General features: G+C 42.8%; 1 protein-coding gene across 5 annotated transcripts; it reads left to right on the top strand.

Moving 5' to 3' along the window:
- Window positions 1-76: 76 nt before the first annotated feature.
- NBR1 (NBR1 autophagy cargo receptor) lies at window positions 77-15,794 on the top strand. 5 transcript variants are annotated; one of them, XM_050327600.1, is made up of 21 exons: window positions 77-264; window positions 2,328-2,390; window positions 3,446-3,464; window positions 3,852-3,874; window positions 4,383-4,580; window positions 5,120-5,191; window positions 5,934-6,151; window positions 7,164-7,328; window positions 7,811-8,017; window positions 8,367-8,526; window positions 8,693-8,980; window positions 9,315-9,458; window positions 9,632-9,707; window positions 9,998-10,108; window positions 10,857-11,048; window positions 11,167-11,301; window positions 11,905-12,271; window positions 12,415-12,512; window positions 12,837-12,915; window positions 13,160-13,265; window positions 13,514-15,794. In XM_050327600.1, the coding sequence occupies exons 1-21, from the start codon at window positions 94-96 to the stop codon at window positions 13,688-13,690; spliced, it is 3,069 nt and encodes a 1,022-aa protein (XP_050183557.1). In that variant the 5' UTR covers window positions 77-93; the 3' UTR covers window positions 13,691-15,794. The 5 variants fall into 5 exon arrangements, with proteins under 5 accessions (XP_050183557.1, XP_050183556.1, XP_050183559.1 ...); XM_050327599.1 differs by having other exon boundaries at window positions 5,117-5,191; XM_050327601.1 differs by lacking the exon at window positions 77-264 and adding an exon at window positions 2,168-2,218 and having other exon boundaries at window positions 5,117-5,191.
- The last annotated feature ends 204 nt before the right edge of the window (window positions 15,795-15,998 follow it).

Genomic DNA, 15,998 nt, shown 5'->3' with positions numbered 1-15,998 from the left:
CAGATTGGCGAGCGAGGTGAGCGACAGGCGGTGTGGCCAATAGCGCTGCGCGGAGGGGCTGGGGGGGGGGGCCCGACAGCCCTTCGGGCCGCCATGTTGGGCTGGTCGGGCCGGCGGCCGGCGCTGCCCCCGGGCCCGATGGAGCTCCCGGCGGAGCCCCCGGCGGAGCCCACCGTGACCCTCCGCGTCTCCTGCCGCGGCCACACCCGCAGCTTCCTCGTGTCCGACCCGGCGCGCACGACGTGGGCCGATGTGGAGGCCATGGTGAGCGCGGCCCGGCCGCGGGGTGGGGGGGGGGGGATTGGAACCGTCTTGGTGACAACGCTGACCGTGCCAGCCGTTCTATGAGGGCCCGGCGTCTTCTCCCGCGCCTTTCCCCCCCTTTTCCGAGGCTCTTAGCACTGGGGGTTCGCGCCGCTGCATTCTCAGGTTGCCTTTTAGCCTTTAACTCCTGCTGCGTGCTCAGAATGACCTGAAAAACCTGTTTCGGAGAAAGATCCTTATGGGTCGTTTTTTTTCTCCTGTGCGAGCAGGTGGCCTTAGTTGTGTTCTTTGCCCATTTCCACGGGTACAGACGCTTGGTTTTGGCCTTGTCCCCTTCTGTAAAGTACGCTCCGTTCCTCTTATCTCCCGTTCTTTTGCTCATTGAAGTAGTTGTGGTGAAGTCACGCGTGTCTGTTCACTTGTGTGAAGATGTGTCTGTGCTTTCTGGGGCACCGAATCGCTCACAGGTTTTTGGCCCCTTGTTTCCAGGAACTTTGTGTGTGCTGGTTTGGACAGAACAGTGTCTGACTGGGCCACGTGTGGGTGGGTATTTGCTCTATGAAGGTCTTTCTATATTCTTGGTATAGTCCAAAGTTTTTATTTGGATGCTTGTTTTTAGGGCTGTTTAGTGAAAACTCCTGGCTGAGGCTAAAATTGCGTTGTAAACATTCCCTTGGCTGTTATGAAGCTAATGTGATTTTTTTTTTTTTTTAATTATTATTCATTCTGTAACAACTATTCTGGCTTATTAGCTTACTTTTAAAGTTGCACCTTAAGAGGTCTTGTCACTATTTTATTGTCTCTCTTTCACCTCTTCTCCTGGCTGTCATTTTCCAGAGTGCACACAGGAGCCTCTCGCTTTGTGAATTATTGGAGCTCAAAGCTTGAAATGCAGCATCTTCACTTGTTGCATTTCAGTCCTCTGGAAGAGGCACTAGTTCAGTCTCAAAAACCCTTATTGGCAAGTGGAGCCTGCAGGAATGTCTGAGCCAGTCAGAATCCTGCTTGCATCAAGGCTGGAAGCAGATTAGTGTGTAAGCACCCTGTTGCCCTTAATCTTAGGTAGTCTCAGAGCCCGGGGTGTGTTTGTTCAAGGTGTGGTGTTCTGTTCTAACAATGCTTCCCTAACCAACACCGTGGCTTTCCTCTGCCGTGGGAATTGCTGTTTGAAGAGACTATCAGTTAAAACTCTGCCTTTCCCGTGCTTTAACATTTTACTGAATGTGTTTAAAGAGGGAGAACGCGGTGTCTCGTTCCGGTTTGAGTTTTAGGGGAACTTGCTGAGCTCTTGCTAAGCCAAGTCTGTTCTCTCCCTGCAGCCCCAAATTTGGGGTGTGTTGCTAGGACAGCCTGGCTGTGGCTGTGCCCAACGTGCTCCAGTGGTGCTGTGTAAATCCCACCAGCCCCTCGTCAGCTGAGGGTGTTCTGTCAGGTCTGGGCTGGCAGAAAATGGCCAGATCTTCCAGAGAGTTTCTTGCTGGGAAAGATGCACCTCGTGCAAGTGCCTGGTGCAAAACTGCACAGGAGTTGTGGATACTTAACTCAGCACGTGGAAACATCTGGTTTATGGTTCATTTGGTGCTGCTCACTCTGCCCTGTTGATGTAAAAGCTGCTCAGCTTTATTCTCCAAATTTTGAGAGGTTAAAAAAGTCACCTGTTGTGAGTTGTCTTCATCCAGGTGCTTTCCAACGCAAAAGGTGGTGTTTGGGGATTGTTTGCCTTCCCTTTCACGTTCTACAGTGTTTACCATGGCTGAGTTTATTAACCCCGAGCTTGTCCTCTTAGAATGGGAAGGTTGTTGTCATTTGTTTTGGAGTAAACATTAACTAGGGGAGGTGCAACATGAAAGAAAAGAGTTGGTTCTTTTCATTGGGGAGAGTTGGTAACGGTTGGAGGGAAGGGTTCAGCTTCAGAGGAATGGATTTTGTAAAACAGTCTTTGCTGAAGGGAGAGGTGGAAGGGTTGTGATATTACCCCCAATTAATAATCATGTTTAACTGAGGACACCTGCAGCCCTGTCTCATTGTGGGTTTGTGCTCATTTTTTGTTTTTTTCACTGCAGGTTAAAGTTTCATTTGACCTGGACAACGTTCAGATCAAGTACATGGATGAGGACAATGATGAGGTAAAACACCTGCCACCATCCCACCCTCCCAACAGGTTAACCAGAAAATGGCTGGTGGGAACCTTTCTGCCTCACAGTAATTTGTAGTGGGTCCTTCAGGAGCATCTGTAATGCAGATCAGGGGATGGGGGGGGAGGTTTTCCCTTTAATAAAAAAATAGCTGTGAGTCTGGTGGTTTTATTCTTAATGCAGCATACATATTTTAAAATACTTTTTTAAAAGCTGCTGCCTTTCTTTTTCCCACCCCATTGAAACAGCCAGTGGTTCTGTGTGCTCTCCTTCTGTTGAGGAGCTTGATTTTTGCTTTTATGAGAACAAGATAGTTGTAACTCTGGGTTTTTGCACCCTGTCTCTTCAATCTACACTCCTTCCCCTGGCAAATGTAGGTCCCCTCTCATTAGCATATGTTTGCTTCAGTGATCTGCTGTACTCAAATCCTCTGCTTGCTTTATGCAATTGCTGTAATCTCCAAGCAGATTACTGACTCAGAAAACAAATTGGTTACTTCTGGTTGTCCTTGTTGAGTAACTTCCTGCCTGGCACAGCCTCACCCTCTTGTGTTCTCTCTGTTTATCTGGAGGTTCAGTGGAAAATGGAACTCTTGGACACAGAGGACCTTTTGCAAACCCCATGTTCCACTGCTTGGGTTGCAGCTCAACCAAACTGCAGAGGTGGAGTCCCTGTAGTTATTTTTTTTAGGAAATGTCAGGATGCTCCCAGCAACCTTTCAGGGAAAGATTCTCCCCTTATTTTCCAGCCTGTATCTTATATAGATATATAGAGCATCTTTGAAAGCTCTCTTTGAAATACTGGTCAGATTGACCAAACCTTGTTCAGAATTGTGCAACGCTGGAGGCATTAAACAGCTTCTTGTGCTGGTGATTTCTGTGTGCAGAATGGATAAATGGGTATCTGTAGAGATAAACTTAGAATCACTCACATATCTGGAGTGGTGTTTTGGAAACTCCAAATAAAAGTATGTGGAAGTGTGTTAATTTTTAGAGAATTGCAGAAATCTACCTGTGGCTCTCACTCACTGTTATTTCTCTTTGCAGGTCTCTGTGAATAGCAAAGGTGAGCTGCTGCTTTTATTGAAGTGAAATCAAGAATCAGACCCCCAACCTTTTTTTTGTGGCTTTTGGAGAAGCACTTGGGAATGCTTGCTTTCTGATTTTTGTATTTTATATATCATTTTATATATCATTATATCAAATTCTTCCCAAAGGAAGAAGGTTTTGATCTGGAGGAACAAATTAGATGTGGTTAAATGAATGGAATGTTGCAGCTCTTAGCTGTGAGAAGGTGTGCTTGTTGCTGTATATACAGATTTTTTTCTTTCAGTAGCACGACTTTAAAAGAATTTACAGAAGGTAATGGTGGTTTAAGACTCCCTAAATACTGTGTGCTAGATTTGTATCTGTTTGAGATAGGGAAAATTCACACTTGTCTCTTTTTCTTTAGAGGAATATGAAGAAGCTCTGAAGGTAAATGCTCTCTTTGACTTTCTTCAACTTGTTCACACAGACTCTACTGCCAGAGTATAACATTAAAACTTCTCTTAGTGTCAATGCTTAGCTGCTTCATAAGGAGTTAATTTTATGTAGACAAAATAAAATTGCACTCCTTTACATTTCAGTTTTACTTTATTAATGCTTTTGGAACTTTTTGCTCACAGTCTGATTTTCAAATCTGATCATTTGAAAATAATCATAAATTCCTGGACAGAATCTGTTATTTACTGTCATGTGTGAACACTTTATTTTAGGCTGAAAAATTCCTGTAGGATATCTGCATTATTATCCTTTGGCATGTAATAAACCTTTTAATAAGCATATTGGTAACCTTTAAGAAGTAGAATATCAGTTGATTCTACCTTGGCATCTCTCTCAGTTTTGTTTTTATCTGTTAGTTGTCTCCAGTGCTGTATCTTTACAGATTTTGTATGCTGATTGAAAGTGGAACATATGATGTTTGTGTGTCCTGTTTATTTAGATTGCAGTTAAACAAGGAAATCAACTTCAGATGAATGCCTATGAAAAAAACCCTGCTTGTGCTTTGCAAGGACCTGAAAAAACTGTGACAGAAAAGCTGATGCTTCTGAAAGATGAGAAGAAACCTCTTTTATGCTATTCCATGCTGGCTCAGGGATTACAGGAAGAATTAAAAAATGACAAGGAGCTGACTGTTCAGGTAGGAGCTAGAGCTGCATTATATATTAATTAAAACAATTAGTAGGTGTAATTCACTTTATGGACTTACTATCCTCTTTACCCACACATCAAAACTGAGCTCAGAGGTTGGTCTCTGTTTTCAGCTGCCTGCACCCCCTGAAGCTCACCAAATAGTTTGAATTTTCAAGAGGATAGTTTGATGCTGCCTTTAGAAATACAGGGGTGTTAGAAATAAATACAGATGCTTTCATGTTGACCATTCTTAAGTATTTTGATAAACAAAGTAATTGGTGTCCTGAAGCCCTCATTACCAGAAATTATCAGATGGCATACTTGACTACTTTAGATTTGGTGTGTAATTACAGTCAAATGCTGATGAAGCAGAAATCTTTCAGGAAAATATCAGTGGTTGCCTTGTGTTGCTTCTCCATTGTTTTCTGAAGAACTTTAAATTTTTTTTATAGAGACACTTGAGAGCTATTTCAGTGGTTAACTTGCTGTATTGAGGATGGTTTTTTTTTTTTAACTTTGCATGCTTTTTTGTTGTTTTTCCAGCAGAAGTTAAATCAGACCCAAACAGGAAGCACAAGTGAAAATCCTCCAGAATGGTTTACCAGCTACTTGGAAACAGTAAGTGCATTGTCTTGCAGGTATTGGTATTCTTCAAGAAATGCATGGGAAGTTGTGGGTGGAAGAGATCCTTGTGCTGCCCAACTCTGGACATCTCAACACAGTTGCTGTCAGCCCAGCTTGGTCCATGCCCCTTGGGAAAAGTGGATTGTTTGGTTGAAGCATTTGATTGGATTTAAGTTTAGTTTAAAGTTGCTCCCGTGATAGAACCCAGACAGCCCTAGGAACTCCAGACCCCAGCTAAGAGGTCTTGAAACTAAAACGTTCAGTGTACAACAGTTATGTGCATTTATTTTTAAGCTTTTTTTTCTAGAGTTTCCTTTCTTCCTTTGCCACCTTTTTATCTAAACTAAAGATAGAAGTTCATAGTTATGTCTAAAACATTCCCTAATAGACAAATCAGAATATGGTAGAGACTCCAAAGAGGTTTGGGAGTTGTGATAATTGTTTCGGAGATGAGTTTCCTTTCCTTCAGTGCAAGGTTATGGAACAAGAACCTTAGTATTGTAAGCACAAGTATGTGATTTTTAACTTGCCTTTCTAAAAGCTCTGGGCTGGTATTTCCTAAAACAAAAATCCTCTGGAATGGGATACTTGTTTAATTTCCTGTAGAATGTGCTGGGTGCACGGGAAGTGGATTCTGAACTACTGACTTACGGGTTGTGAGAGTTAGGAAGCTGCAACCCAGCTTTTCAAGCTGCGTAGGTGGGTCTCACCCATGACTGCTTCACTTTCTCCCTAGTTCAGGGAACAAGTGGTTAAGGAGACTGTTGAGAAGCTGGAGCAGAAGCTGTATGAGAAGCTTGCTCGTTGCAATCAGCCTCCAGACTTCGCTGAGGGCTCGGCTGCAGCGGCACCTGCCCCTCCGGAGAGCCCGCTGGGGCCCGGCGGCCCCTGGGACTGGTTGATCTCCTGCTGCAACTGCCAGGCCCGGATCGTGGGGGTGCGCTACCAGTGCAGGTAACAGTGGCATGAGAGCAGGGGAAACCTGCCATGTAGGGTGTGTGGGTGAGCCTGAGGAGCTGGCTTGGGGTCATAGGCTTGTAGATCTCTAACCAGCAGCCTGCTGTACCTCTCAGAGTGTCAGTGTGTGTCTCACCAGCATCTGCTGTGGCGACTAGACTAGAGTCTGTGTAAAAGCAGGATTAATGCTATTTTGAGCAAAGGTGATTGTTAAAGTGAGGGAACTTTACAACACCCGCTCTATTGGCAATCAGTCTTTACCTTATTTGCACTTAAGATGCAGTAATTGTAAAGGAAATTGTTTTGCTCGGTTAACTAAACAGAAAAGCAAAACTTGGAACCACCAGCCTGCAGCAGTGCTTTGTTTGGTTCTGAGAGTCAATGAGACCAAGGCAGATCATGCTTTTTTTAATGATCTGGCTTGTCAGTTTAATAATATTAAGTAATTACTGATGAATGTCTTAAGTGAGGTGTTTAAAAGTCAGGGTTTTATTCAAATGAGGCAACTGCTGTAAAGGTAAGCTTTTTGGGACTAGGCAGAAGCAGTGGATGAAATCATAACAGGGTTTTTCTTTGGATGATTTTTTTTTCATGCTGACAGGAGATGAGAACCTGTGTTTTATCAGTCCTGTTCCTGTAGGACCATCTGCTTTGCACCCCTGAGTACTTGTTGACTTAGCCTCTGTATTTTCAGAAGTAGGATGCTGGCACTGGATTTCAGTAAAACGTTCTATCCTTTGTAGCAACAATTTTAGTCACTTGTGCTAAAGGCAGCATCAATTTTTTTCAATGCGTGCTCAAGAAGGAAGTGGGAACTGTGTTGCAGTTTTGCCCAGAAGAGAGAGAGAATCATCTGGGTATTTCAGATGGCTCCAAATATCGATGTATAAGTTGGACAGCCAGGTTGCTGTCATTTGGGCACTACCTGCAGTGGGTAGCGTCACACAGAGTTGTTTCTCTGCAGAAATTCTTTGCCTCCTGGTAACATTCTGTCTCATCTGCTTTGCAGCCTTTGTCCAGCCTACAATATCTGTGAGGAGTGTGAAGCAGGAACGTACGCACACGACCCAAACCACGTCCTGTTAAAGCTGCGCAGACCCGTCCTCTGCGCCGCTGACAATTACAGCCCTGCGGAGCTCCCACCACGCCTTCCCGCCACCCTGGAGCAAGTGAGGTAACAAAAACCACCCCCACCTGCCAGTACCTGACAGGATTGACCTGAGAGCAAGTGGAAACACCTGTGTTGAGGTTGATGTTCAGCTTTGATTTTAGAGATAACAAGAAACGGTACTCAAGTTTTACTGTGTGTGGCTCAGAATAGCTGCGTACTTGGAAAGGGGCTGAAGTCACAAATCTTAACAGCGTTTTTAATGATAAAATATAAAATACAGACTTTTGGGTCATAGATGGGTAGTAAACTTTGAATTCCTGATTTTTCTTGGAGCACTCTGTATTTGCCTTTGTTTGCTCTTTCACTGAGACAGTTCAAACTAGTTCCACAAGCAACTATGAGGATGTTCTTTGGAAATAATTTTGTATCCAGTCTAGGAGCTTGGATTCTTTCATGAAGTGTTCCCTTGAGACTAAGACTCTGCTGACTAAAGCTAAATCCTGGCCAATTCGATGTACTATAAGAGTGTCTTATTCTCTCTGCAGGCTCCAGAAGCAGATGGACAAAAGGTTTTTGAAGGCAGAGAAGCAGAGATTACGAGCAGAAAAGAAACAGCGAAAAGCAGAGGTCCGAGAGCTCAAAAAGCAGCTAAAATTGCACAGGAAAATCCATCTGTGGAACTCTGTCCATGTATTGGAAACGAACAGCTCACCTACTCTGAAATCTGAGAGTCTCCAGCCTAACACCTTCCTGTAAGAGATGTTGTTAACTGAGCGTCTGGGTGTTGTGCTGTCTGACCTTTTGTGATGAGACCAGGTTAAAGTGAAGGAAGGTTGTGAAGTTGCTCATATAAAGTATGATTTCTCATTGGATCCTGTGAGAGTTTTTGATCTGCAAGGTGGAGTGTTTTTAATTGGGAGGAAGGAGAAGGAAAAAAGTGATGGTTATTAGCAGAAACCGATTTATGTAGGTTTAGGAGGGAGTGCCTAGGATTATATACACATGCATGCACATACAGTGGAAATGAACATTGCTGCCAGTTTTTAAAAAGCCTGTATCTTCCTGCTTTTGGTGTCTTTTTTGTTGTTTCCTCGATCTCAGGAGTCCTAATCAACCCTTCCAAGCAATTGTCCCAACGCTAAGTGCGGTATTTGTGGATGAGAATTTGCCTGATGGTACTCACCTGCAACCAGGAACAAAGTTTATCAAACACTGGCGAATGAAAAATACTGGCAATGTGGAATGGAGCTCAGACACAAAGGTATCTTGCCTTTGCTATTACTTTTACACACTGAAATAGTTCTGGAAGATAACATTTACATGTGAATTCTCTGTGGGGACCCATTTAGGATCTCCTTGGGCCTACTGATTCACAAAGTGGGAAGCTTGTAAAGTTAAATTTTGGCTTTTTCTGTTGTGTATTTCAGCTGAAACTTATGTGGGGAAATCTGACCTTGGCATCTTCTGAGAAAAAAGATGTGTTAGTGCCATCCCTTCCATCGGGACAAGTGGGAACTGTTTCAGTCGAGTTCGTAGCTCCTAATATAGAAGGAACTTACACTTCTCACTGGAGGCTGTCACACAGAGGGGAACAGTTTGGGCCAAGGATCTGGTGCAGTATTGTTGTGGATCCCTCACCAGCTGCTGACTATCTGGAAAGTGATTGGAAGGATTCTGACTCCTGTCAGAAGAGTAACTGTTCCAGCACCAAACAGGCAAGTCACTCACCTGGTATGGGGAAGTTCTGAATTACCATAGGAGAGGGAGCATTGTGTATTGTTTGGCATAGTGTTACTAATTGAGGGGATTCTTTTAAGAAGGAAATGCAAGATATATTGCATTTGTGAGTTCTAAAGTGGTCATTCTTTTTGACAGGCATGAGATTAGTTATTGGTCTGCTGCAGCTGTTTGTCTAGTTCTTTGAACTGAAGCACTGCAGAATTTCTCTTTCTTAGAGAATTCCTTTTGGCCTCTAAAATGAGTTATTTTAAATCTCATTCAAGCCTAAGAGGCTTCTGGGACACTAGTTTTTTTGGTTTTTTTTTACAGGATTCTTCCTTAAAAACAGAAGCAAGTGCTCAACTGATGGGTGAAACAACAGAGCAGGCTGAAATATCTCTGCCTTTAAAGATCAAAAATCTGCCCAGTGAGAGAGAATTTTATATCCCATCTGTTGATCTCCTCACTGCACAGGTAAAGTGCTAAAATTCAGATATATAGTAAACCATCCTGGGGTTGGTGTTTGTAGGCATCCCTAAGAATAAAGCTTCTGAGCTGTTATTTTACCAGGTGGGATCTGTGCTGCCAGGTGCAGGTACAATTCCTTTTTAGGGTTTGCTGATGAAAACCTGTGTTTCTTCACGTAGGATTTGCTGTCCTTTGAGCTGCTGGACATTAATATTGTGCAGGAATTGGAGCGAGTGCCACACAATACTCCTGTTGGTAAGGCTCTTGCATGCTGTGTTGTGTCTCCTTTGTGTTTTTCAGTATTGGCTTCTTTTCACCTTCATTATCCTCAAGGCCATAACATTGCAGATGTTGAAGAAGGCTGCCACTTTCTTTGCACAACCAGTGGCAGTGTCATGCAAAATTAGTTGTTTATTTCACCGAATTATCTCTCAAAATAACTGAGTTTCTTCACTCCCTTAAAAAGAATTAACTTCTTAAAATGTTAACGCCTGGAGGCTCCTGCTCCCTTAGTGCCAATTATCTTTGCTCCCTGTGTTTTTCAGACATGACTCCATGCATGTCCCCTTTGCCACATGACAGCCCCTTGCTGGAGAAACCTGGCTTAGGTCAGATAGAGGAGGAGAATGAGGGGAGTGGATTTAAACTAGTTCCTGGTAAGCAGTAGTGCTGGGGAGCTTGGGGGTGAAGGGAGGATATTGTCGCTTCTGTGCAGTCAGCAGAGCTGATGTCTGAAAAGAATTCCAACTACTGTCGTTCCTTTCTCTGGAAAAACAAATGATTGTTTGGCTCATAAACCTGTAGCCTGATGTATGATGAGGTTGGAGCATAATATATGTAGATGCAGAAATACAACTCATGGGATCACAGAATGGTTTGGGTTGGAAGGGACCTTAAAGATCATCCAGTTCTAACACCCCCTGCTATGGACAGGGACACTTTTCACTATCCCAGGTTGCTCCAACCTGGCCTTGGACACTTCCAGGGATGGGGCAGCCACAGCTTCTCTGGGCAACCTGTGCCAGGGCCTGTCCACCCTCACAGGGAAGAATTTCTGCCTAATAGCTAATCTAAATGTACCCTCCTTCAGCTTAAAGCCATTTCCTGTCTTTCTATTACTGCATGCCCTTGTAAAAAGTCCTTTCAAATGGTTTTCTTAATTTGTCTGGCTGCTAGAATTATTGGGAGAGTTAACAATTTGCCCTCTATAGACTAGGCTATACTCAAAACCCTCCAGATGCTTCTCAATCATTTTGACATTCAACTTGAATTCAAAAATCTTTCAATCTTTAGAAAGAATTAACGTGCAGAGTCAATATTAGCCGTGGTTAGGCTAAAAAACTCTTCTTACAGTTACGTTGCCTTGTGGTGGTAGTAAAATCTACTTTAATTTCCCTTCCCAAGGAGTGGCAGAAGACTGCCTTCCTGGGCACTCTTCCCTGGGGAAGGGGAAAGCTGAGCATGCACTGAACCAGGAGGAAGGGGAGGAGGACATGAGTGGCACTCAGTTTGTCTGCGAAACTGTGATTCGATCTCTGACCCTGGATGCTGCACCCGACCACAAACCTCCACAAAAAAAGAATAAAATCCTTCAGAGTAAGTACTGGCAGCTGCCTCCTCTGGTTTGACTTGTTTGGAGTCAGACATGGGACACAGATTTGCTCAGCTCAGGTGGTGATAACATTAAATTGTTTTTTTCTGATTGCTTTATTAGGCTCTTTACAAACGTTGCAAGACAGCTTCACTTGCAATGTGATAAATGAAGAATCTCCTGTGATAAATACTAATTCCACTTCCAAAAAGGAAGCAAAGATTCACCAGTCAGAGCTAATGACGGAAAATTACTGTGGTAAGTAAAATAGATTTGAATTTAAGATGAAGCTGTAATAAGGGCTAAAAAAAAAAAAAAAAAAGTGTAAAACCATCTGGTTGTTCTAGGAAATTGATCCTCATTACACAAAGAGAATCATTACATCAGAAAATTGGTGTCAGGGCTCTGAACAAGCACCTCATTGAACAGCTGCTTTTCTAAAAAGTGAAATTGGAAACACAAAGCTTCCATATGTAATAAGTGCTCATATGTTAGGCATGACTGGTGCCTCCATATTCTGTACATGTAGCTTGAAGTCAGTGCTTATACCTGTTTTTGACCTGTTTCTAATGTACTTAATTTCGGAGCTGAAAACTACAGTTTTAAGTTCCCTGTATATCTCTTATTCCTGTTTTTATTATAAGCATTAATATCAGCAGTGTATTTGTACAATGTAAGTGTATCACTTACTCTTTTTCACACTACACCCTCCCCCCCCAACAGACAAAGCAAATTATACCATTAACAGCATCAGCAAAGATTTCCAGTTGTTTCTAAATGCTTGTCCCTTGGAGCTGGGACAACACTGTCTCTGTTGTCCACACGAAATGGATAATGGTAATACCTCACTTTTTTCCTTAGGGAAGGAAGGGGACCTTCCACTGTCTGCTGAGAGCATGAGCCCTTGTAGTGGTGCCGACAATTGTGATGAGGAGGAAGATAAAGATGACATTCAGAGTCAAGGCTCCTCTGCTTCATCAGAGGATTACATCATCATCCTCCCGGAGTGCTTCGACACGAGCCGCCCTTTGGGCGAGTCCATGTACAGTTCTGCTCTTTCCCAGCCCAGTTTGGAAAAGACGGGAGAACCTGAAACAGGAGCAGAGAGCCCCGAAGTGGGGAGCCAGCCACAGCCCCCCAGGGTCAGTGGCATTCTGTCAGCTTCACAACCACTGCCTGCAGCACCACTGACCCCAGAGACTGTGGACACCTCGGCCCAGACACCAAGGTATGCTTTGGGTTGTAACAAAATCCTTGTAACAAAAGTCTTGTCACACACTGGGGTGAATGTCCCTTTGATCTTGACTTACCTGTGTGTGTGCATGCAGAATGAAAACAGTAAACATAATTTTTTTTGCCTTATGCTTTCAGGAATCTTGCACCTCTTCAGGATCATACCTTCCAAGAACTAAACATATCAGCTTCAGAGAACATCTCTTCTGCTCCTCATAATCAAATACCAAGAGAAGGTATTGACAGTACTTAATGTCACCTGCTCCTTTTGCCTGGTATTGAATTTGATGTCTTGTTATGCTTGAAGAGGGGAGAAATCTCCTAAGCAATCATTGTAGTTTTTCTCTGGGTGTCGAACTTTTGCTGTATGAATGTTGCAAATAAAGAAAGAATTGGCTTTGTGGATCAGTTAAGACTGCAGTGAGAATCCTGTATAACTAGTTTGCATAACTGAACTTAGAGTGTTGCTGAGTCCCACTCCTTTCCCTTTATGTGTATGAGCTGCATCTCTCCAACTTCTCATTAACTGGACCTGTTGACATTCTTGATTCCTTTTCCAGAACCCAGTGGTGAAGACAGTCATGGTGCAGGATCTTCTGAATTTGCCCCTAGTAAACAGAAGCTCTCAGAATTCCCAAGGTAATGAAGCTTTCATGCAGGGATGTTCTCTTCTAGGTGAGAATACTAAACTCTTTACAAAAGGTCACTTTATGGAAAGCATAAACCCATAAAAGGATGAGCTTCCTGCATAGCTCAGTTCCCAAACAGCCCTGATCCCTGTGGATCAGAGGCCGTTCTCTCCAACAGCTGATACATCAGCAGGCAGAGATTTGCATTTCACTGAAACAAACTGACCCTAAAGTGACCCCTGGCCTCTCCACAGGTACCCTCAAGGCAGCAGCATTGCAGGAGAACTCGTCAAAGGAGCTTTGTCGGTTGCTGCTTCTGCCTACAAAGCATTATTTGCTGGACCACCCATTATTGAGCAGGTAAATGTCTTTCCTGTGTGCTATGATAGTCATAGAGTCACAACCTTAAATTTGTAGCTATGCATTATAAAGGTGTCAACATTCTATATAGGGCTTCATGTAAGAGTAGTAACTCACCTTTGTAAATGAGCAGTGAAAGGGAATATAAATGACTTAACTGGGGCACAAAGGGTCTCTGTGCCTCAATTCTCTTCCAGTATAATAAATTATCTTTTTTTTTAGCTGATCTCACTATCTTTTGTTTTCAGCAACCTGCAGCTGCAGAAGAGCAGACTGCCACTCTGCTGTCCAGTCTCTGTGAGATGGGATTCTGTGACGTGCAGCTCAACCTGCGGCTGCTGAAGAAACACAACAATAACATGATTCAAGTGGTAACTGAGTTACTTCAGATCAGTAACAGTGACTGGTACAGCAGTAGATGCTGAACCTGCCTGGTGGAGGGAGGAATCGTCTTCATTGAGTAAACTCTCATTAAACACTGCAACACGAGCAGGCTGCTCCTCAGCTGCTTTCTGTTTGGAGGTGTGACTTAAAACTTTGGCTTTTCTTTGAGGTTTTGACTCTTTTTTTTTTTTTTTTTTTTTCTCTCTCAAGGAAATGTCAAACAGCCCTTGTCATGGCATCTCTTGAACTAGACATCAGAATTTCAATTGTAATTTGAACCTCATAGTTAAATGAATAGTCTTTAAGTCTCTAATTTCAGATTGAATCCTTCTATCAGGGAATCCTGTAGAACTAAATTGCACCCAGATGAGAGCTTCCCCTTTTACTGTTTGTAAAATCCTTTTTTTTTTTAGGCAGCTGGACATTTTTGTTGACTTTTGACTTAGATACAGTAATAGAAATAAATGTAAAATACTGTTGCAAAATGTAGTCCTGCCGAATTTACAAGAGATGCCCAAAATTAGCAAGTTTTTTCTTCTGATGATCTAGTAATTGGTTTTCCAATGCATGATAGTATTGTAACAGACTTAAACCTGACAAATTATTCTAAGAAAAAGAAGTTACTCATAGACAAAAGCCATCTTGAATCTAGTCTAAAAGTGTAACTGCAGTTATACTGATGAATACCAGGGAGGTTGATGTTTGTTGTAGCAGAATGAAGCAGGAGAGTGAATTTACCACCAGCAAGCTTGAACCAGCTCTACTTATGATAGTGCAAAACAGATCTCTAACAGGAAAGTATAACCTACATAAAATATTTTGTTAAAAATGGAGTCTAAGGGTAGGAAAGTCCTTTCTAAGAATCTTTATAAAAATATTAAAAATATGACCATTATCTTTTTTCAGTATAGTGCAAATGTCTTACTCTGTTAATACCACATAGAAAGTTCAAGAATGTGTAGAAACCCAGGCCTGAACTGGAGTACAAATTCAGGTAATGTTTAGGAATGGGAAGAGTGCTTGAGGCAGGGATTGGGTAAGTTTTTACTTTAGAGTTTGAAAAATGCATTAACTTAAGCACTTTCAAGTGTACAGTCTCCTCTGATGGTTCGAGCTGCTTCTGTGTTTCCATAGCCACATTTGTAGAATCCAGTTTTCTCGTAAGGATGTTGTTTTAGATGCCCATATTTAATCTGGAAATCGAAGAATTCCCTTATAAACGTGCTGAGAGAGATTTGATTCTGAAGAATCACAAGAAATGAGCACCAGACACTGCTGTGCAGTGGGGTATCCATAGATAATTCCTCAGAGTTCAGTCCCTCTGTAGGTGACAGTATTGGCTACATTCTTACTTTCAAGTAAACAGGTTTTTCCTTGCTGCAGTAGGAGACCATTGATCCTAAAATATTTTGTATTGCCCTCGCTTCAAACTCAAGTGTTCTGTTTTGTCACAGTGTAGCTGAAGTGGTGTCAGTATTGTGACTGGCCACCTTATCAGTAGGAATTTTTTAAAAGACTTAGTACCCATAGAGAGAGACCATTAAAATAGTTCCAGAAAGCAAATGTATCATACCACTTTTGTTTTAAACCTATTTTTATAGATTGTGGAAGATACACTCTTAAATGCTTATTTTGAAATACAGTAGAACTATTTTGCAGTGTTTCCCATCTCTGTACACCAGTACCACTGTGTGCTGTGGACCATTTAAAGATCCTTCTGTAATTTTCCCCACTTTTAACTTAGATGTGGTGTTTTGAGTATATTTTGACTAATGCCAACTCTAGAACGAGGAGGAGGAGGAGGAAAGGACAGGGATGCAATGCAGAAGCTGGTGACACTTTGAAGTGTAGTGTGGTTATTTGCTTGGATCCGTCAGACCCAGCAGGACCCACGTTCTCTCTGTGTGTACCTTCGTAATTGGAATGCTAATTAACGTGTTCTATAAATTAACAAAACTAAAACACCCGAGGAGAGGAACACTTTATTGCAGATTGAAATGGCGAGCGTGAGATGCTGTTCCCTTTAGGTTACTTTCTACTTAGGGTTTAGACGCCGTATGGTCGGGCTCGAGATATATTTCTGTCAGCTTTGTATATTTTGTTAATGGATGCATGGTATAATTTATAATACATTCTATAGAGCAATCGTGGCCTCTATATCTTTATTTCGGGTGAGTGTTTTCACAGGTGGTCGTGACTGGGTGGGTGGGGGGAGCTGGGCTGGGGTTCCTCCGGCTGACCCCCCTGGCCAGTGCTGAGACCACATGCCCTGGGCTGGCTCGGGGTGAGCCCGAGGGGGCAGGAGCCCCGGGGGAGCTCCCACCGCTCTGTCCTACTCTGTCCCCAAAC

This window comes from Myiozetetes cayanensis, unplaced genomic scaffold (assembly GCF_022539395.1).
Source record: "Myiozetetes cayanensis isolate MyiCay16 unplaced genomic scaffold, myiCay2020 scf34, whole genome shotgun sequence".
In the NCBI taxonomy this organism is placed as follows: domain Eukaryota; kingdom Metazoa; phylum Chordata; class Aves; order Passeriformes; family Tyrannidae; genus Myiozetetes; species Myiozetetes cayanensis.
This window is presented reverse-complemented; position numbering and strand designations above follow the sequence as displayed.